We start from the raw sequence: 23409 nt of genomic DNA, 5'->3' as shown, positions 1-23409 counted from the left end.
GCTACGGTGAATTTCACGGTAATCTCAACAGCTGAACAGTTCGGTGAAATAAAACACCGTATTTCGTCGGAATTTAACGGATTACGGTGATTTTTTACCGAATACTGTAAAAATTTACCCTACTCCGTTATATTTCACCGAACTGTTCAGCTGTTGAGATTTCACAGGAATCCGTAAAATAATTTAAGTGTGTAACAGCTGTATTAACGCTTATCGTTCTAGTTTTGACAGCTTTCGTTATTTTTTGCAGCGTACGCTACTTCCAGGCCCATGACAACCATATATCGATACACAGTGTTCTTCGTAGCCAGGAGTCCAGTTGTTAATTACACCTATCGTTTGTCTGGTGAGTTGCACGCTTACTGTCAATGATGATGTCACGCTACACGATAAGTGTTCATCTGCAACAACCAGACAGCTCACCAATCCACCGCGAGGTGGATCGTGCTGAGTTGTTGAGTTGAAGGAGAGCGAAAGAAGGAAGGCACAAAAGTCTGTTTGACAGCTCTGCAGAAAGCGCGTGCGCACGGACAGATCGCGTGCGCACGGAAAGAGCGCCAGTTCGGCTCGATTTGCAATGATCGGTTATTATTATTATTTTTTCGCTATTGGATATTCTATGGCTCCACTTATTTTGAAACATATTGCCGTGTACAATAGTAGACAACACAACTAATTTAATTAAAATAATTTGAAATTATAATTAGTACATATACAAAAGGGGAAGAACGTTTAGGCTGGTTGTGCATTACGATAAAATCTCTTAACATAAGCAATGCTTGTTGTTGGTTCTTGTGGAAGGATCAACATGTTCGGCTTAACGAATCTTATTTTAAATATCGAATAACACCACATGCAATTGAACAAAAAGGATGTGATTACAATAGACTTTTGATATTTTCAATTCTGAACCACCGCAAAAAAAAAATATTGGGAATCAAAATTCTCCTGAGAGGGATGATGTGGGGGAGGCTCATTCTAATTAATATTGTCGTTCAATTATGGGGATAAATTAAAATTGTTATTGTTCTATACATACTTATTTATTATAATTACCTGTAAATATTGATACAGCACAATTCAAGTATTTAAATATCAAATAGCAAACATAGATATGGTCGGTGTTCAGACAGACTGATCCAAGTGTTTTTTTCAATCGAGTAAGAAAAATGTACCCCAAACATGTGAAACATCAAAATATTATAGATATTTACTGTAATAATGGAACTTATCTATTTGATGATACATTTGTATCAAAATAACATTGATGGAGTTCTTTACGTATCCCTAGAGCTCCAAAATTCATCTAGTCTGGTCTGTCTAAACACCGACCATATGATTCTCAAAAACTCATGAGAATGGTATTTTACTCTTTGAACTGTTATTTAATTTGGATGTGTTTAAAAGATTTATAAATTTAATTTATTATTGATGTTACGAGCTATGTCTGTAGTTAAACTTAATGCTACACAAGAAACATATTTGAATCAAAGTATTTTTATATATAAATCATATGAAAAAAAAATGTTCCAGAAAGTACTCTAGAATTCTTTGGGAGCGTCTCCCGGGATTCTTCCTTAAATCATTCATGAATCCTTCAAATCCTCTCTGGGATTGTTCTGCTGAAAATCTTTAGATTATTTCTGAATTTTCTTCCAGATATCGCTTTGGGATTCATCCAAAAAAAAACGTTACCATTCCGGTATTACTTCTGAGATTCTTTCGGATATCCCATTGCGATTATTCTGGACATCTTTTTGGATTTTTTTGCAGAACTCTGTATGTGATTTTGCGTGTATCTTCTTAAGGATTACTTTTGAAATCCAGGAAATTAAATTCTTTGAAATTCTTGAAAATTGTTTTCGAAATACTATGGAAGATTTTACCATAAATCCTGATGCAATCCATTTGGATATTTAAAGAGGATTTTATCAAAAAATGTACGACTCTACTAGAAATTCTTCGAGAATTCCTCCGAAAATAACTCTAGATTTTTATCCGGAAATACTTCTGGTATTCTTATGAGAATGCCTCTGGTATTCTTCCAAAAATGACTTGAGATGCTTTCGGAAATCTTTCTGAAATTCTTCAAGAAATTCCACTGAGATTTTTACGCCAATATCTTTGAAATACTCCTGGGACTCTTACAAAAATCCTGTTGGAGTTTTTTTTTCGGATATCCTTCTATTCTAAATTTTTCAATAAATTTTGCTGGGATTGTGCTGTAATCCAAAAATACGACTGTCATTCTTCCGGATATCATTCAAGAATTCCACCGGAAGTTTTCGTGAGATTCAACCGTAAATCGTTCTGGTATTTTTCAGAAATTCCATTGAGATTCTTAAAAATATCCTTCTGAAAAATTTTCTGAGAATTGTTTTGGGATTATAGAAGGATTTCCAGAAGAATTCCAAGGCGATTCACAGAAACATCACTTCTGTATGAAGGATTATCGTTAATATCTGAAATAATCCCATGAGAATTCTAAATCCAAATTACAGTGATATTCAAAAGAATCCCAGAAGTTATTTCGCAAGAACCCCTGAAAGATTTAAAGGATATTCACAGACATCCAGAAGATTTCATGAATATTTTCCAGAATAATTCCGATGTCCAGATGAACTGCAGAAAGATTCATGGAATAATTTCAAACGGGATTTTCGGAATAATTTGAAAGTAACTTTTAGAAGATCCTCAGAAAAAGAAATCAGTAATCAAAGTAATCGAAAAAATCTCATTATTTCAAGCAATGCTCGTTGGTTCATGTCGAAGGATCAACATGTTCGGCTTAACGAATCTTATTTTAAATATTGAATGACACCACATACAATTAAACTAGTATGTGATTACAATTCTGAATCACCGCAAAAAAATATTTAGAATCATAATCCTTCTGAGAGGGATGATGTGGTGGATGCACATTCTAATTAAAATTGTCGTTCAATTATGGCGATAAATTAAAATTGTTATTGTTCCATAAATACTTGTTTATTATAATTACTTGTAAATATTGATACAGCATATAAAAAGACATTGGTCCAGAAATTACTCCAGAATTCTAAGGAATTTCCCTCCTGGGATTCTTCCTTAAATCACTTATGAATCCTTCAAAACCTCTCTGGGATTGTTCTGGAAATCTAAAGATTATTTCTGATTTTTCTCTAAGTTCTTTCAGAATACTCAGTTCTTCAGAATACTTACAGATATCGCTTTTGAACTCATCTAAAAAACATCGTTGGCATTCCGGTACTATATCTGAGATTCTTTCGGATATCCTTTGTGATTCTTCTGGACATCTTATTGGAATATTTGCATAAATCTGTATGTGAGTTTGCGTTTATCTCCTTAAGGATTACTTTTGAAATCCTGGAAATCAAATTCGAATCGAAATTCTCGAAGATTCTTTCGGAAATTCAATGGAAGATTCTAACAAAAATCCTGATGCAATTCTTCTGGATATTTTTAGAGGATTTTGCCAAAAAATGTACTACGACTCTACTACAAATTCGTCGAGAATTCCTCCGAAAATAACTCTGGCCTTTTTCCGGAAATACTTCTGGGATTATTATGAGAATACCTCTGGTATTTTTCCGGAAATCACCTGAGATGCTTTCGGAATCCCTTTAGAATACTTTCGAGGATGCTTCCGAAAATATTTCTGAAATTATTCTAGAAATGCCACTGAGATTTTTACGTCCATATTCTTGAAATTTGTCTGGGACTGTTCCAAAAATCCTGTAGAAAATCTTCCAGATATCTTTCTAGCATTCTTTCGGGAAGCCTTCTGGGATACTTTCGAAAATCTTTCTGAGGATCCTTCAAATCCTTCTGTTAAGGATTCTTGCAGAAATTCTTCCCGAATTACCTCTAGACTCTGGGAGTTTCCTGAATTTTTCAAGAAAACTGTTATTATTTCGACTATCTCTCTAGGATTCTTTCGGAAATTCTTCTACAATACCCCCAGATTTCTTTCTGTTATCCTGCTGGAGGACTTCAAAACATCTTTCAAAGAGTCTTCCAGAAATTTCACTGGAATTTTTCAAGAAATTCTGCTGGGATTCTTCCGTAAAACCTGCCGAAATTCATCCGGAAATACGACTGGAATTCTGCTTGAATGATAAGCATTCAAGAATTCCACCGGAAGTTTTTGTGGGATTGAACCGTAAATTGTCCTGGTATTTTGTTTAAATACATTGAGATTCTTAGGGAAAAATATACAGGATTGTTAAAAATATCCTTCTGAAAATTCTTCTGGAAATTTCTTTGGAATTAAAGGAGGATTTCCGGAAGAATCCCAGGTCGATTTACAGAAGAACCACAGAGAAATCACTAAAATATTATCAGGGAGATTTCTAATGGAATTATTTTAAGGATTCTCGTAAATTCCTGAAACAATCTCAGGAGAATTTCGAATGGATTTTGAATGTTTTTTTACAGTGATATTCAAAAGAATCCCAGAAGTTATTTCGCAAGAACCCCTGAAGATTCAATGAAAAGTCACAGACATCCAGACGATTTCATGAATATTTTCCAGAATAATTACGATGTCCAGAAGAGCTCCAGAAATATTTACGGAATAATTTCAAATGGAATTTCCAGAACCATTTAAAAGTCACTTTCAAAAGATGCTCAGAAAAAGATATCAGTAATCAAAGAATCTCATAGGTATTTTTTTAAAGTCCCAGTGACTGTCCGGTAGTTTTCTTGGAGGATTTCCATTTGAAGTCAAGAGGGATTTTCAGAAAATTCTGCCAAGGATTTAAGAAAATTTTCAAGGAAAATCAATGATAAATCACGAAAAAAAATCAAAAACACTTCCTTATGAATTTCCAGAAGAACCACAGAGTTTTTTTTTCTCAAAAAATCTTAGAAAAAAATTCTAAAGAACCACGAAGGAATTTTCGGAATAATTCTGGATATACAAAATTATCTCAGGCAGAAACAATAAAATCAATAGCAATAAATCTGTAAGAATATAAGAAGGATTTCTGTAAGAATATAAGGAGGATTTACAAACAATTACAGAGGAATTTTCGGATGATTTCCATAAATAAAGATTTAAAAAAATCCCCGTCATCTGGAAGATTCTTAGCAGGATTTTCGGAAGTATTCCACAGGGATTTCTGGGAGAATTTCATTGGGATTTACAAAAGAATTCCAGAGGAATTTCCGAAAGAATCCCAAGAATTTGCACGGAAGAAAGTGAAGTGAAATAATAGATTTTTTTGATTATAGTCTCAGGCGTCTTTCCGAGAGTATTCTAGAATAATAGGTATAATCTAAGACATTTTTCGGAAAGAATCTCAAAGGGATTTTGAAGAACTTTCAAAGAGTTTCACGGAAGAAATACTGAAGAATTACGAGGAAAATATCAGAATTTATATATTAATTTCGATTGGATTTCCAGAAGAAATCCCGAGAAATTTTGTGAGAATCCCCGAACCCAGATTTTTAAAATAGATTCCATTACACTGGAAAGCAATCATTAAATCATTTTCGGCAGAATTCCAGAATTTTACGGCAGAATTCCAGAATTTTACAGCAGAATCCTGAAAGGATTTCCATAATAACCCAAGATGGGTTTCTGGGATAGTCCAATAGGAAGTCCCAAGGAGGTTATTGGAAAAATCAGAGCGATCAAAGAAATAACTACATATAATAATTTCAGAAGGGTTTCTGAAAGAATCTCAGTGAATTTTCAAGATGTCCTCTAGCAACACAAGTAATATATACTAATATTTACAACTCAATACTTAATTATAAATTGCGTTAAGGTGATTATAGAACAAAGCCACACCTCAAATTTTCAAAAGCACAAGACTTGAGAACCAAACAGCTCTCACCGTTGAAAATTTATCCCATTAGTCACCACCAGCAAGCAAGCAGATTGATTGGTTTTCAACGCAAACTGTTGTCAGATTCTCCAGTCTTGTGCCCTTGTTTGGCTTCGTTTTATAATCACCTTAAGGTGATTATAGAACGAAGCCACACCTCAAATTTTCAAGAGCACGAGACTTGAGAACCAAACAGCGCTCTAAGTTGAAATTTTTTCCCATTGGTCACCACCAGCAAGCAAGCAAATTGATTGACTTTCAACACAAACTGTTGACAGATTCTCCAGTATTGTGCACTTGAAAATTCTAAGTTTGGCTTGGTTTTATAATCACCTTAAGCTGAGTGTACGCCATCCAGTTTGGGGGCGGATTGACGGTATCGAAGTGGATTAAAAACAATTATAGGAGAACGTGTGGAAAATACATATGAACTGCGCAGAATACATCAGACCGATTTAGCATTGCTGCGCACTTCTAAAAGCATTTTATTTTTATTAAAATGTTTGATAATAGTAGAACGACAATGATCATCAGTTGATTTTCCGCTACTGTTTTTTTTAAATCACAATTGTTATTTCTTTCCGTGCACGCGCTCGGGAAATGAATCTTGCCATGGTGCAACAACCGCGCTACATTCGATGAATCCTATGCGACAAAAATTGTCGGCGCTATCCGTCAAATTCGCTCACCAAAGCTATTTTGGTGACTTTAACATCACAGCTAGGATGTCCCGGGCGATAAGTGAATATCGCCCACTGTCAGTTGTAAGAACTGTGAAAATAAAGACCATTGTTTTGTTTAATTGTTTGCTATGGTTTGATTATCAATTTTTGATATTGTTAAATCAGCTAATAACGTGCCAAAAGTTGAAGCACATTAAACATTTCGATGGTTTTGGAAGGAGAGCAAACGTTAAAAGGCATCCTGCAAGCCTCCAAGCAAGCAATCAGTGATTTGATTGCGAAACTTGCTCGATTATGGATCATAAACATTAAACAAAACTTCGCATTCTGATTACACTCTCGATTCAAATCACCCGAAAATGAGTAAACACATGGAGATGTTGACTACGCTAAAAGTCGTCCCGTGCCATGGGCCTGGCTACTTCAATTCAACTACTATAGCAGAAACTAAATAATCTTGGCTTATACCGCCTAAAATTGTTAGTGGGGCTTACTAAATTGTTAGCACTGATCTGATTTTTTCAGCACCTTTTCACGAAGAACTTTTTGTTGTCATAATATTCTAATTATTTTTTCATTATTTTTTTTAATTCCTTCTAATGTTACTATGAATGTGCTGCACATTCATACACGGAAAAATCAGACTACCCAAAAAATGTATCTATGTATTGATTTATACTTCGAAAGTTGACAAATTCGTGAAATTTAAGTGAAGAATTAAAGTGAAATTTATTCGGATATCGTAAGTTCAGATTTCCTTCTAATATCTTGAAAATTCAAAGTTTGAAGAATTTCAATCGTGAAAAAAAAGGATAGCTACGGTGGAATTTAAGACTTTCTCGGAAAAAAATGTTAAAAATTTTAATGATTTGAAGATTATAAGACTGATTTTTCTCAATGCATAGCACGTCCTTCTATTTTTGTCTTATTCTGGGAGGATAAAGAGAAAATGTATCGGTGTTGGATGAATTATTTTATTGACCATGTTTTACAGAAAAGTAATGTCTTATCATTTCTCAATAGTTGATCGCGAAAAATATGCTGGATGGCTGAGTGGGTCGCGCATCTAAAAATTTTGGGAACCTATGCTCTAGATGTTTAAAAAGAGATTTAGTCAAAAATGTATTTTAAAATTTTTAACGGTAGGGGGGTCTGTAGCCTTGAGGTTACGCTTTCGCTTCATAAGCGGAAGGTCATGGGTTCGATTCCCAGCCCCTTCACAAAAAACCCGTCCAGCCACCAGAAGACGCCTCACGGAGGACCGTGCTTTGGGGAGCACATCCATCCTCCGTCAGTATCAGATGATGACTGAGACAAACTGACCCTCTTCGCAGGCAGCTAGCCTCACTAATAGCAGAACTCTCTCCTACCTGCTCGGTGTGAGAGTAAAAGAGTAGGAGAGAGTGAAACTAAATGTAAATATAGATAAGTTAAAAATAGATCTGTATCGGTAAAGTAGCTACAAGATCAACTGATTCCGGCACAGTAGTGGCCACAAGCACGGAGTGCCTTAAAAAAAAAAAAAATTAACGGTGCCCAGATAGCCGTAGTGGTTAACGCGCAGCTATTCAGCAAAACCAAGCTGAGGGTCGTGGGTTCGAATCCCACCGGTCGAGGATTTTTTCTGGTTGAAAATTTTCTCGACTTCCCAGGGCATAGAGTATCTTCGTACCTGCCACAAGATATACGCATGCAAAAATGGTCATTGGCATAGTAAGCTCTCAGTTAATAACTGTGGAAATGCTCATAAGAACACTAAGCTGAGAAGCAGGCTTTGTCCCAGTGGGGACCTAACGCCAGAAAAAAAAGTATTTTAAAATTCCTGCGTTTGTCATGTGAATCGAGAGGAAAAAAATATCAAGTTTTGAAGTTCAATTGATGTATCAATTTGTACACATTTTTAATTGGATTTCGGATTAGTCACTAAACAAAAGCATCGTAAATGGTAACACATTTTACTTATGTACAAAAATCACATAAAATTAGCTATTTGTAACTGCCTTCTATACTGTATGGATAAAAAAGAATTATGATTTAATATACCTCTAAAATGGACGGAATCGGATTGACTTAGTTTGCACTGAAATGCACAAAAGCGAACCGCGTGCGTGTTGCTTCACTTTGTTTTACATGGTGTTGGCACTTGTTACTCGATCACTCATCCTCTAGCACTCTTGCTCTTCCGCTCACACCCCTTTTCATTCAACCTCCCACGCACTATCTCAGTCGAATCAGTCCAGATAGGTCATCGTTAGTGGATGTCACTTTTGTGGGTTACCTCCGAGGCCACCGCCATCGGAAATGCTTACGGTGCTCGTTGTAGTCGTGAGGGTCGGCGTGATCGACCCTGACGAAGGTCTCCGTTTGATAAAGTACACGATCGGCATGATGATCGCCAACAGCAAACCAGACCCGATCATCACCCACTGGACAATGTCCAGCAGCGTGAGAACCTTCATCAAACTGTCGTCGATCAGCTTGACCATGTCCTCGTTCAGAGCGATTCCTTCCTCGATCCACAGGACCGGGAAAAGTGTGGTCTGCAGGCGGTCTGTAAGTCGAATCGAATCGATCCTCCGCAGGAACATGTTGAACTGCACCCGCTTGCCTCCATTCAGTGGAGTTCCGGTGAGCTAGAATAACGTAAAAGTTAGAGGTTTATTGAAATGATTGTCGGATCATGCGATTAAGTTGTAATTAATGCTACCGGTTCCACGTCAACGAAGATCTGATGCTTCTCTGGATCGGGATATAGCCCATCAATCAGACTGGTATACTCTTGAGCCGCACCCATCATGTGCGGATGTGTTAGAACGACGGGGGCATCTGGAAGGAGAGAAAGGAGGGGTGATCAATAAAATTAACGTTTTATTAGCATTGATTTACGACCCTTTTAGATAACCCTCTACGGTGATCGATGTCACTGGTTGAGGAAACGTGCATTGAATGGATGACCAAGGACGACGTTCGTAAATGTTCAGGATATTTCTCATAGCAAGTGATAACTGATTTCATCCAAAAAGGTTCATTTATTCAATTAACCGTGTCTAAAATTATCAAACAGTTGATCAAATCGTGAATACTTGGTGCTGGTGGTGGAAAATGGCGCTACGGTGACAGCAGAAGATCGCATTGTGGTGCGATCACTTGGAGACTGCCACGCGGTGAGTCGGGCAGCGGTTGTTGATATGGCAGGTTTTGGTGAATTGGGCGGTCTGACAGTAAAGGCAGCAAACGACGCCGGAGTTGTGTTTGGACGGCCGAAATGGTTCAGGTAGAAGTCGTACAAACTGGTCGTTGACTTTGTTGACCCGAATTGGAATCGAGGGGTAGTTGTTGGGCGGGCGCTTGTCGTTGATGGCAGTGTTGATTTTGTAGAGGTTGAAGTCCAAAAAGTATTGCTTGTTGAAGCTGCTGTAGTTTTGCTTGTGGTTGTTGGGAGCCATGAATACGTTGATCGCTTGGTGGTGCTTGCTAATCTTGGAGTTGTCAGTTTAGATGTGGATTTTGTTGTAGTCGTTGATGGAATCGTTGAAGTTTCGTCAAAGCATCCTCTTATGTAATGATCGGATCGTCCTTGACAGTAAGGCCTATAAACAGCCCACGCAGTGAACCCATCTCCCGAGAGTCTTGTGTGTTCTTCGTGAATCTTTTTCATACACTCCACATCGTCACTAAGGTCGTTATCTTCAAGGTCTGAACAAGCTATTCCACAAACCCAGCCTTTTCCTGGCGGTGAGCACCAATAAATGTCAGTTATCTGGAACAGTCCATGATCTTCACTTCCGTCGGCGTTAAGTCTACCAATAGCTGAAACGTTGTAATTTGATTCTCGATGAGCTATACAGACCCAGGTAGCAATTTGTTCAAATGGCAGCTGATGCACATGATACAATTCACGAGCCAGTTCACAACGTTCATAGATCTTTCCAACTCCGACATTTTGCTTTCTATGTGGTACTCGCATGGTCGTTGTTGGAATGATTGCATTTTCTCCTTCCTCAAAACATCCCTTGATCATGTTTTGTGCATTTCCTTTGCAGTACGGCTGGTAGACAGCCCACGCATTGAAGCCATCCCCAGAAATCCTCTGATGCTCGTCGTAGATGTGCTTCATACACGCAAGATCATCTCTTATATCATCGTCCTCCAAATCCGAGCACGGTAGTCCACAAACCCAACCACGGCCCGGAGGTGAGCACCAATATTCGTCACTGAGCTGAAACATTCCATGATACTGCACGTCTCCGCCTCCATAACCAACGGCAGAAGTGTTGAAGTTCGACTGATACTGAGCGATGCAGGTCCACATTGCAGAAACCTCTATTGGAAGTTGATGTTTGTAATGCAATTCCCTAGCAAGTTCACATCGATTGTACACTTTCCCACGACTTACTCCGATCTTTCTAGATGGAGCATGAGTTGGAGCTGTGATGGCAGGTTTAGTCAATGCGGCTGTAACGGCATGATCATCATCGGATCCAAAGCATCCCTTCGCATAGCTGTCGGCTTTTCCCTGACAGTATGGCTTGTAGACCGACCACGCGTTGAAACCATCTCCAGACAATCTCTGATGTTCGTCAAAGATCTTACGAATGCATTGTACGTCATCTGCAATGTTGTCATCTTTCAGATCATCACAGCTCACGCCACAGGCCCATCCATTGCCTGGAGGAGAACACCAATAGATGTCACTGATTTGGAAAAGCCCATGATCACCACTTCCATCCGCATTCAAACGGCCTTCTGCTGACGTATTGAAGCTGCTTTCGTGATAGGCTATGCATACCCATGTGGCCACTTGTTCTTTCGGGAACTTGAACTTGTGCAGAAGATCATTTGCAAGTTCGCATCGATCGTAGATTTTACCAATTGAGACGATTGAAGATTTGGTTTTGGGTGGAGTTGGTGCCGTTATGCCTGGTCGTGGGCGAATAACAGTTGTCGGTTTAGTCGAGTCGAAGCAGTTGTGTACAAAGCTTTCTTCCCTACCCTGACAGTAAGGTTTGTACACTGACCACGCGTTAAATCCGTTTCCGGAGATTCTTCGATGTTCATCGAATATTGTTTTAATGCACCGGATGTCGTCACTGATGTCATTGTTACGCATATCTTCACAAGTCACGCCACATGCTTTGCCCGGAGAACTCCCTGTAGAGCACCAATAGATATCACTGATTTGGAACAGACCATGATCACCGCTTCCATCCGCGTTCAATCGACCTTCAGCGGAAGTGTTGAAGCGACTTTCGTGGTACGCTATGCAAACCCACGTCGGGATATGCTCCGATTCCATCTGGTATTTGTCACGTAATTCATTAGCAAGTTCACACCGTTCGTATACTTTTCCGACTTCAACTTTCGGTTCTAATTCCACCTTCTTAGCTTTCGCCCTCTTCTTTTTATAATACGCTTGGAATCTCATGATTTCGTCGTTCAAACACTCTTTGAAAGGTACGAAACTCGCCGGATTACGGCAATGTTTTTTGTAGACTGGCCAAGCCGCGAACCCATCTCCGATCTCTCGGCTGTACTCGCCGTAGATTTTCCTCATGCAATCAATATCATCTTCCACTTCGTCGTCCTTCAGATCAGCACAAATTAGTCCGCATATTGAACTGCTCTTCAGACAGCCATACTGATCACTTATTTGAAAGATTCCATAGTATGCCGATCCACCGAATGGTTTGTACTTGAGATTGATAGCCGAGCTGTTGAACCGTGATCCATGTTCAGCGATACACAACCAATCACCGATTTCATCTTCCGGCACCTGTTTAAGAGCCAGCTCACGTGCCAACTCGCATCTCTTGTAGATTCTTGCACCGGCTCGATCATTCGTCAGCAGGATAAAGACAGCCACGGTGATGACAATCGATCGCGTCATAATGCTGCCGTTGATCGCGACATGCACGCTTCCAAGGCGAATACTCTTCTTGCAACCAACCGACTCGATCGGCGCACACGATCTTAAGGGTGGAGTGATGGCGCAACTTGAAGTCACGGTTCACGATGATCGTGGACAATTTTCGCGATCGCGAATTTATACGTCCGCTAAGCGATGCTGCTAACTGTCGACTGAAAGTTGCACCTCGCACCAGACAGCGTGGAGAGGATCGGAGTTCTGTTTGCAGGCGAATAATTGGCGAGCATCCTTCGTATTAATTCTATCAGCTGAGAGGATCTCGCTCTCTGTTGCTCTGTGAGTTGTGCGAAGTAAATAATCAGCGACCGGCGTCAAGTGGTTCTGTCTGTGCTAAGGCGCGGCACTTTCTCGTTGTTGATGGCGAAGTGTCTCTGCTCGTGCGGATCGTACCAAATAAAGGGGCATGGTCGTAAATCTTTAGGACCCACGACCAAAATAGCTCACTCTCAACAATTCGTCACGGTGATCAAAAAAAGATCAAATGACTTGTTGGACCGTTTGTTTCGGTGATTCGCTGACCGTTTAAGAGACGAACTCGCAATCGCTTTGTTTCATGGATCACGATCGATCTTGAACCGGTTTGTTGGTTTAAAAGGTAGTCGACAGAACATCAATAACCTATTTGTTTTCATTAAGCTGATTCTCACCACCCTTTGCTGTGATGGGAATGCGTGAGCGTGTGATCGTACTTTGTTATGGAAGTTGAATGAGAGTGTGCAGTTAGTTAGCGAATTGGCGATCGCTGCACGATTATCGACATGATTCGGACATGCAGTTGCACCGGAGGATGCATTAATCCATAACGGCGCAATAGCTGTTAATAACAGAGCTGTTTGTGGGGAGTGGTTACATTTTGATATTTTGATTGCTATCGGAAGTGCATCCCTACATGCAGGTTTCGGATGGTAACTGCAAAACGCGTGCTCTCATTGTGGAACACGCAATCTATTGATAGACCGCTAATTGAGAGATTATGGGATAGAGGAGCGTGGGAAATTCAGTGATTCTGTGAGTAACAGATCGATTTCACGATAGATAGCTTCAACAGCCATTAATGTATGAATAGTATTAGAAGGTATGTGATTTGATACCCACTATCTTAGGTGGTAAATAGGCTAGTAGAATGTAGCATTGCTGTAACTATTGATTTTCATAATACAGGTATGTTCCGTTTTTGTCACGTTCCGATTTCTTCAACAAATTAATCCGGTTTTATCAACATGAAAATATTGATTTTTTTTATTTTTTAGAATGCTTAGAACTAAAGAATTATTTTGAAGCAAACCAAATATTTTCCAAATGCCGCAAGGTTGAATTTTCGACATTTTGTTAGTGCTGAGCACATGTATCGTAGATGTCAAGTTCAAGATGATATTTTATCTATTTTGACTCAAACATGATATAATTTCACAGATTACAGCAAAAGTCGTGTTCCAAGGGAGAGAAGACGAGAATCAACAAAACTTAGCAATCTATTGAAAATTTCGGAATCTCCATACACTAATTTACGAGGTTCACTCCGAAAAAATCGTTCAATTTTACGTCTTTTGGATGCACATAAAAGAAGCGAGCCAAATGACGTGAATTTGTGTCACATTTTAAATACGATGGTGTCTGATTAGGTCATAGTCAGCATTAGTCATAGCAGCATCGTTTTCATGTAAAATTACATTTTTCTTCCAATACATCTTTCAGAACCCATTTTTACGTCATGTTATCACTTACATCATGTGTCATTCAGACATAATGTGAATTGTGTCCGGAGTGATTTTCATTATTTTTAAGAGTGTATATGATGTAATTTTATCACATTTATCTAAATTCAAGCCAGTAAACTTGCATGCTAGTTGGATGAAATCGATAAATAATGCATTTTCAACAGCTGACGTGACCAGACGTGCGACGACGTTTTTGAAAACGAAAATAGATTCATTGACATCAAATGAGATGAATAGCTGAGAAGGAAAAAAAAAATGTTCCGCTGTAATATCGATTAAGGTATTTCTCGTTGAGTAGGGGTTTCAAATCCCGGCCAAGCGAGAATGTTTTTAAGTTGGAAGATTTTCCTAGAGTATCCTCGTATGACTACAAATGCAAAAAACTGTACATATGGCAGTGAAAGCTCTCCGCTTATCAGATGCAGTGTTCATAAGAACACTATGCTATGAAGCAGGTTCTTTCCCATTTGGGTTGTTATACTATAAAGAAGAATATGAAAGATCAGAAAAAAAGGAGAAGACGGAGAAATTGTTGAATTTTTCTTTACAAAAAAAAATAAAATGATCAGCTTGACACACCTTTATTCACAGAAGGGAGGATCGATGAAGAGAAATCGATCATGCGACTTACGCACACGCTTGAAATATGATTGACTGGATCATTATTTTTTCTCCGTACTATGAACCATTTGTATATTGGATTTCGAAATGACGTTTGATTCAATTTTCGTCATCCCCTCGTAGTGCCTGTTCCAAAAATACCCACATTACATGGATTTTCAACAATTTTCCTAAACCTGACATAGCCATCTTAAATTTCAAAATGGCGTTGGACATCGATTATCGTTATTCCCTCGTCGTGCTCGGTTCAAAAATACCCATATTGCGTTGGTATTCTCAAACCAACGGACGCCATATTGGATTTCAAAATGGCTTCAAAATGGCACCGCACATCGATTTTCGCCATCCCCTCTAAGTGTCCGTTCCGAAAAAACCCCCATGTTGCATGGGTTTTCACCGATTTTCCCCAAGTGGAGGTCGCCATTTTGAATATTTATTGTTAATTAGAAAATCAAACTCTTTAGCTGTTAAGTATGATTACAAATTTTAAAATGTACTTCAATATTTTGGGATCAATTGTCTAGATTGTTTAGCCCAAATCAATTATTTTCAACTACAATACGAATCGTATTTACCGGGAAATATTTTTTCAGAGAATTCCTTTACATGAACTGCCTCTTTTATTTTGAATACTGTAGGAAGATACGTGTGGGATTGAACAACGGTCGCTTCTTATGACGGTTCTTATGACACTGTATTTACAGTTAACTCTCCCTTACTCGATATTCCGTATCTCGATATCGAGTTAGAGAACCATAGTAAAAGTTGGTTTTCTTGGCTTACTCGATGGTCCCTTGGATCGCAGTTGCACTGGTTTTGTGTTCTTTAACTCGATACCTCCCTAACTCGATGGTCTCTTCAATATCGAGTTATGGAGAGTTAACTGTATATAACATTCATCAAAGTCTACAACAGTTCAGCCATCTTGACAAAACCAATCGTTCTCGATGTGAATGGATATTCCAATGTCGTCTTCCGTAAGTCTCCAACTCGTTGATCCAGTAATCAATGTTGTGATGCTCAACTAAAAGCTCTATTCCATTCGTTCCGTTACTCCTCTCCTCAGGAAAGTTATTCTTCAATTGGTCTTGCTCCAATTTATCCAAACATCATCTTATATTTTAAATTTGTCTTCATTGTTTGATTTCCGTTGCGTAGATTTAAGAAAGTTCTGCAAATCACCTCCTACTTTTTCCGATTTAATAACTTGAAATTTTGATTACATTCCACTACTGAATATAAGAAGATACGTGTGGTTCCGAACAAAGAACGCTTTATCATGACACTTTATCTACCTAATATTCATCAAAGCCTACCACAATACCTAGTTCTGCATTCATGTAAACTGTCTAATTAAAAGCTAAGACAAGACGTGACATGTCAAAGTACAAAAATGAAACCAATTGCCTGTCAAAAAAGACCACTTCTTATTGGTCGTTTTGGTAAAGGCCTACTTTCACATCGTTGAGATGTATTGCAAGGTGATCAATTACTGTGATTATTTTCGATTAGATTATCAAAAATAATCAGATATGCTATCCACTAAATATGGGGTCACTGAATCTGAATCGAGTCTCATAAACCATACAACTTATTGATAAATCAATAAATTTTAGAGTTTAATTAAAAGGTATCACATTAAACGTCTAAATGTAGGCAATTATTTTTGAAATCTGCAACCTGTTACCGAAAATAACATTTGTTTTCTCTTGAAATGATTTTTTTATCTTCAATACAAATTCGAAAGTGGGTAAAAAAAACTGGAATGGACGAGTTTTTTAGTGTTTTTATTAGGCCTAGATCAAGATGAGGGGTTTGAGCTCGAATCCCACCAGTCGATTGTTTGGAGAAGAACCCTTCAACAGTTCATCAAACATTTTCTAAAAATAACGTTTTTCCATTGCAGCAATACGACATCACAGATTTTTTGAGAGTTGATATCGAATTATTGCTGACTTGCTGTCTTTACAATAATGATCAACTTCTTCTTCTGTCGGGTGTGGGATCACTGCGTCCATTTTTTAGGACTATTGTGATATACCCTATTACTCTATGTACACAATGTTTTCCAGTAGCAAATGTACCTCCGGAATACTTTGCGCATTTGACTGAGATTGAACCATCTGCCATTGATGGGCAGAAGTCCTAGGTTGCAGTGTTGTAGTTCCCCCAATCTGGCGTGATCAGCCTAATAAAGCTAACCACCTCCCTGGGGAATGCGTTCCAAATATCAGCTGGCTGTAAGTAGTGCTTGCCAAATATTTTGAACCTACGATGGATGTGTGCACTGCAAGAGCAGAGAAGGTGTTGTGAGGTTTCGTCCGTCTCGTCACAGAAACGGCAATTTGTGTTTTGGACGACACCGATCTTGTATAAGTGGTATCTGCTTGGGCAGTGACCAGTTATTAGACCGATGTATGTTCTGAGATTTGCTTCTGCAAACCTTGAGCGTCTGTACTCCATGTTAGGAGCGGCTCACAACAGCGTCTGTTTCCCATGTCAGGGGCGGCTGATCATCGTCCGAGTGCCAGAGAAGGACTCTAAGCTAAACTGCGCACCATGGCCCTCCGAACATTTAGGGGGAATGGTCCTCCGGAAATCTAGGGGGTTGGTGTCAGGCCCTGCAAGCCAGCCGTAAAAATACACCAGCACAGGAACGTCAACGAGAGAATACGGACCGGAACAATCGGCAAAGACCACAGCGACGGAAATGGACTAGCGATTGGAAACTCGGTACGTGGAACTGCAAATCTCTCAACTTCATCGGAAGCACACGCATACTCTCCGATGTACTGAAGATCCGCGGTTTCGACATCGTAGCGCTGCAGGAGGTGTGCTGGACAGGTTCGATGGTGCGAACATTTAGAGGTAATCATACCATCTACCAGAGCTGCGGCAACACACGTGAGCTGGGAACAGCTTTCATAGTGATGGGTGATATGCAGAGGCGCGTGATCGGGTGGTGGCCGATCAACGAAAGAATGTGCAAGTTGAGGCTCAAAGGCCGGTTCTTCAACTTCAGCATCATAAACGTGCATAGCCCTCACTCCGGAAGCACTGATGATGACAAGGACGCATTTTACGCGCAGCTCGAACGCGAGTACGACCGCTGCCCAAGCCACGACGTCAAGATCATCATAGGAGACTTAAACGCTCAGGTTGGCCAGGAGGAGGAGTTCAGACCGACGATTGGAAAGTTCAGCGCCCACCGGCTGACGAACGAGAACGGCCTACGACTGATAGATTTTGCCGCCTCCAAGAACATGGCCATTCGCAGCACCTACTTCCAGCACAGCCTCCCGTATCGATACACCTGGAGATCACCACTGCAGACGGAATCACAAATCGACCACGTTTTGATCGATGGACCGCACTTCTCCGATATTACCGACGTCAGAACCTATCGTGGCGCTAACATTGACTCCGACCACTATCTGGTGATGGTGAAACTGCGCCAAAAACTATCCGTCATTAACAATGTACGGTATCGACGCCCGCCTCGGTATAACCTAGCGCGACTGGCCCAACCGAACGTCGCTGCCGCATACGCGCAGCATCTCGAGGTAGCGTTGCCGGAAGAGGGCGAGCTTGACGAAGCCCCTCTTGAGGACTGCTGGAGGACAGTCAAAGCAGCCATCAACAACGCAGCCGAGAGCATCGTCGGGTACGTGGAAAGGAGGACATGTGACGATTGGTTCGACGAAGAATGCAGGCAGGTTTTGGAGGAGAAGGATGCAGCGCGGGCTGCAATGCTGCAGCCAGGAACGCGACAAAATGTGGAGCGATATAGAAGAAAACGAAAGCAGCAAACCCGCCTATTCCGGGACAAAAAACGCCGCCTGGAAGAAGCGGAATTAGAAGAAGTGGAACAGCTGCATCGTTCACAAGAAACGCGAAAGTTCTACGAGAAGCTCAACGCATCCCGAAAAGGCTTCGTGCCGCGAGCCGAAATGTGTAGGGATAAGGACGGAAGCATCTTGACGGACGGACGTGAGGTGATTGAAAGGTGGAAGCAGCACTACGATGAACACCTGAATGGCACGGAGAACACAGGCGCCGTAGGTCACGACAGCGGAGGAAGTGGCTACGTCAGCACGGCGGATGAAGGAAACCAACCTGCCCCCACATTGAGGGAAGTTAAGGATGCCATCAACCAGCTCAAGAATAACAAGGCCGCTGGTAAGGATGGTATTGGAGCTGAACTCATCAAAATGGGCCCGGAGAGGTTGGCAGCCTGTCTGCACCGGCTGATCGTCAGAATCTGGGAAACGGAACAGCTGCCGGAGGAGTGGAAGCAAGGATTCATATGCCCCATCTACAAGAAGGGCGACAAACTGGAATGTGAAACCTATCGTGCGATCACTATCCTGAATGCCGCCTACAAAGTGCTATCCCAGATTATCTTCCGTCGTCTATCACCAATAACAAATGAGTTTGTGGGAAGTTATCAAGCTGGTTTCATCAACGGCCGCTCGACAACGGACCAAATCTTCACTGTACGGCAAATCCTCCAGAAATGCTGTGAATACCAAGTCCCAACGCACCATTTGTTCATCGATTTCAAAGCGGCTTATGATAGCATCGACCGCGAAGAGCTATGGAAAATCATGGACGAGTACAGCTTTCCCGGGAAGCTCACAAGACTGATAAGAGCAACGATGGACGGTGTGCAGAATAGCGTGAAGATTTCGGGCGAACATTCCAGTTCGTTCGAATCCCGCCGGGGACTTCGACAAGGTGATGGACTTTCGTGCCTGCTGTTCAACATCGCGCTAGAAGGTGTCATGCGGAGAGCCGGGTTCAATAACCGAGGTACGATTTTCACAAGATCCAGCCAATTTGTTTGCTTCGCGGATGATATGGATATTGTCGGCAGAACATTTGGAACGGTGGCAGACTTGTACACCCGCCTGAAACGTTTAGCGACAAAAGTCGGCCTGGTGGTGAATGCGTCAAAAACAAAGTACATGCTGATAGGCGGAACCGAGCGCGACATAGCCCGCCTGGGAAGCAGTGTTACGATAGACGGGGATACTTTTGAGGTGGTTGATGAGTTCGTCTACCTCGGATCCTTGTTGACGGCTGATAACAACGTTAGTCGTGAAATACGGAGACGCATCATCAGTGGAAGTCGCGCCTACTATGGGCTCCAGAAGAAGCTGCGGTCGAGAAAGATTCACCCTCGCACCAAATGTACCATGTACAAAACGCTTATAAGATCGGTAGTCCTCTATGGACATGAAGCATGGACCATGCTGGAAGAGGACCTGCAAGCACTTGGAGTGTTCGAACGAAGGGTGCTTAGGACGATCTTTGGCGGAGTACAGGAAAACGGTGTGTGGCGGCGGAGAATGAACCACGAGCTCGCTAGGCTCTACGGCGAACCCAGTATCCAGAAGGTTGCGAAAGCCGGAAGGGTGCGCTGGGCAGGACATGTTGCAAGACTACCGGACAACAATCCTGCAAAGATGGTATTCGCGTCAAATCCGGTTGGCACAAGAAGGCGAGGAGCACAGCGAGCGAGGTGGCTTGATCAGGTGCAACAAGATCTGGAGAACGTGGGCCAAAATCGAAGTTGGAGAGACACAGCCATGGACCGAGTAAATTGGCGTAACATCGTTAACGAGGTTTTATCAAATTAATTGATGTAACACCAACTAAATAAATATAAAATGTTCTGAGATCCCTTTTGTTGAGACCTATAAGTTTTTGTGTTTGTGTCGTGTTTATTGTTACGAACCTTTTGGACTGATTCGCATTGAAAACTGTATTCCAATTTGATTGAATTGACCGAACAACCAGTTGTTCAATTCCGTGTTTAGTGAAGAGTTTGAAATGCCAAGGAATGGCTCTGGACCAATGAACATATTGGTTGATCCATTCCTTGCTAGCTGATCGGCAATTTCGTTACCCTCTAGACCCGTATGTCCTGGGATTCAATATAGTTTAACTCGATTGTGTTCAGCTAGGGATTTCAGTGCAAGAATGCATTCCCACACAAGTTTTGAGTTGCAAGTGAAAGCCTTCAAAGATTGAAGCGCTGCTTGACTATCAGAGAAAATACAGATGGTGGCATGTCTGTAATTTCTTTTCAGACACAGCTGCGCACATTCCTTGATTGCATAGACTTCTGCTTGAAATACTGTAGGCCACTGTCCAAGAGAGACAGAGATTTTGGTTTTCGGTCCGTATACTCCAGACCCTGTCAGATTATTCATTTTTGAACCATCTGTGTAGAATTTAATAGATCCTGGTGAAATGGTGGGTCCACCTCCTTCCCATTCCTCACGAGAAGGAAAGACCACCGTGAATGGCGAGTCATAGTTTACCACTTTTTCCATCCAGTCACTACATTTTTCAACAATAGGATTTATCGAAAATTCGTTTAATATACTGAGGTGACCTGTTAAGTCCCCTGACAGTAAGACTGTTGATCGTTTTAGCCGAAGAGCACTTTTCTCAGCATCCAGCTTTATGAATTGATCCAGCCGGGGCAGATTGAGTATAGCATCTAGGGCAAACGAGGGGGTACTACGAACTGCACCGGTTATGGCAATACAAGCAGTACGTTGAATTTTGTTCAGTTTAGCTCTAGCCGTAGCTTCCTTTGTCTTAGGCCACCAAACAAGGGACGCATAGGTTATTCTAGGCCGAACGATTGTTTTATAGATCCACATGATCATACTGGGTTTTAGACCCCATGTTTTACCACAGGTCTTTGAGCAAACCCAGAGTGAATTGAGACCTTTATTTATGATTGTTTGAAGATGGGTGTTCCAATTTAGTTTTGCGTCAAGTGTGATGCCAAGATACTTGACCTCATTTGAGTAAACTAATTGTATTTGGTTCAAGAAAAGAGGGTGGAGTTGTACCTTTCGTCTTTTTGTGAACGGTACAATTGTTGTTTTTGAAGGGTTTATTCCTAGTTTCTCTTTTTGACACCAGGAGAGTGTGTGATTGAGAGCAATTTGCATCCTTGATGAAATAACGCTGTCAAATTTGCCTCGTACAATAATGACTACGTCATCTGCGTATCCAACAACTTCAAAACCCCTTCTTTCTAAGCTATCTAGCAGTTCGTCCACCACTAATGACCACAATAAGGGAGATAGTACTCCCCCTTGAGGGCATCCCTTGTAGCCATTACAGTAATGCGCGAATCACTCAGCTCAGATGAGATCTGTCGATTTGCTAGCATAGCATGTACCCAGGTTGCAATGCATGGGTCGAAGTTTCTCCTCAACATTGCCGAACCTATAGACGAATAAGAAGCGTTATCGAACGCGCCCTCAATATCAAGAAATGCTATAAGAGCGATTTCTTTTGCATTAAAGGTTTTCTCGATCTTGTTCACTAGCGTGTGCAGTGCTGAGACCGTTGATTTTCCGCTTTGATAAGCAAATTGGGATTTAGAAAGAGGCATAGTTTACTTACACAGAACTTGAACTGATCAACTACACCCCGAACTACGGTACCCCAAGTTGGGGTGACAACTCTCACATAATTTGTGTTTTCAAACAAGTTTGATTAAATCTGGAAAAACTAACTATTATTTTTTGTAAACTCTCACTAATGTCAATAATTTATGCATGTTGAATTACAAATTATTCTAAAAAGTATCTTGAGTCACATCTATGTTTTACTAAGTCCAATGAAACAGCCTTTAGTTAAGTGTTCCTCACTTACATCTATTTCAGTCCCCTGGTAAAAATAGGTGGTTTTCAAGAACTAGCTCATATTTCAGTAAATCAAGCGTAAAGTAAATCAAGGGCGTAAGTCGCATGATTGATTTCTCATCATCGATCCTCTCTTCTGTGAATAAAGGTAACAAGCTGGAAATTTGTCCGCAGTTTTTCACCTCAGGACTCAGAATTGCATCGCTGCCAAGCGGTCTGAAGTGGAAAAATGCTAACGAACTTACATCTGGTCACCTTTATACACAGAAGAGAGGCTCGATGAAGAGAAATCGATCATGCGGCTTACGCCCTTATGCTAGCACACGCTTGAAATATGTATTGTTCAGGTGTACATTTGTAATGCAAAACTGTTTGTGATAGGGTGAAAATCGTCCATGATGACGATTTTTATTTATTCTGTACGCTCTTTCCCGTGAAATCGACATAGGGTGTCATATAAAGTTGATCAACCGATTTGGGACACTTTAGAGGTTTTGATCTAGGACTTCTGTAAGAAATGGCGCTTGAGCTACTGAACAACTTCGCCGAAAACGCCATCTTTCTAAGTGGTCAGGATTCTGAGAGTTAAATAAAAGTTTTACGCACACTAGCAATGCCTGGTGGCGGAATTTCACCTGATCAGTGTTGCCAGCCACGACAAAATTTTGAACCCAACTGTATTACAATTGAAGAGTATTCTTATGTTGCTTCTTCTTTTTGGCATTTACGTCACCACTGGGACAGAGCCTGCTTCTCAGCGTAGTGTTCTTATGAGCACTTCCACAGTTATTAACTAAGAGCTTTCTTTGCTAAAGTGGCCATTTTCGCATTTGTATATCATGTGGCAGCTACGATGATACTCTATGCCCAGGGAAGTCAAGTAAATTTCCATTACGAAAAGATCCTGGACCGACCGGGTATCGAACCCAGACACCTTCAGCATGGCTTTGC

General features: G+C 40.7%; 2 protein-coding genes across 3 annotated transcripts in view; both read right to left on the bottom strand.

Moving 5' to 3' along the window:
- Nucleotides 1-8526: 8526 nt before the first annotated feature.
- Nucleotides 8527-23409, bottom strand: part of LOC5579869 (sensory neuron membrane protein 2) — an 83258-nt gene continuing 68375 nt past the window's right edge. For both annotated transcript variants that reach the window (XM_021839848.1, XM_021839849.1), the window contains 2 exons: nt 9225-9343; nt 8527-9150 (listed from right to left, as the gene is read on the bottom strand). In XM_021839848.1, the coding sequence (XP_021695540.1) occupies nt 8779-9150; nt 9225-9343 (491 nt within the window). In that variant the 3' untranslated portion in view covers nt 8527-8778. The remainder of the gene's footprint in view (nt 9151-9224; nt 9344-23409) is intronic.
- LOC5579868 lies at nt 9527-13620 on the bottom strand. Its single transcript, XM_021839847.1, has one exon. It carries the CDS (start codon nt 12402-12404, stop codon nt 9555-9557), a length of 2850 nt encoding a protein of 949 aa, XP_021695539.1. The 5' UTR covers nt 12405-13620; the 3' UTR covers nt 9527-9554.

This window comes from Aedes aegypti, chromosome 2 (genome assembly GCF_002204515.2).
Source record: "Aedes aegypti strain LVP_AGWG chromosome 2, AaegL5.0 Primary Assembly, whole genome shotgun sequence".
Lineage (NCBI taxonomy): Eukaryota > Metazoa > Arthropoda > Insecta > Diptera > Culicidae > Aedes > Aedes aegypti.
Note: the sequence above shows the minus strand (reverse complement) of the source record. Positions and strands in the feature narration are given on the sequence as shown.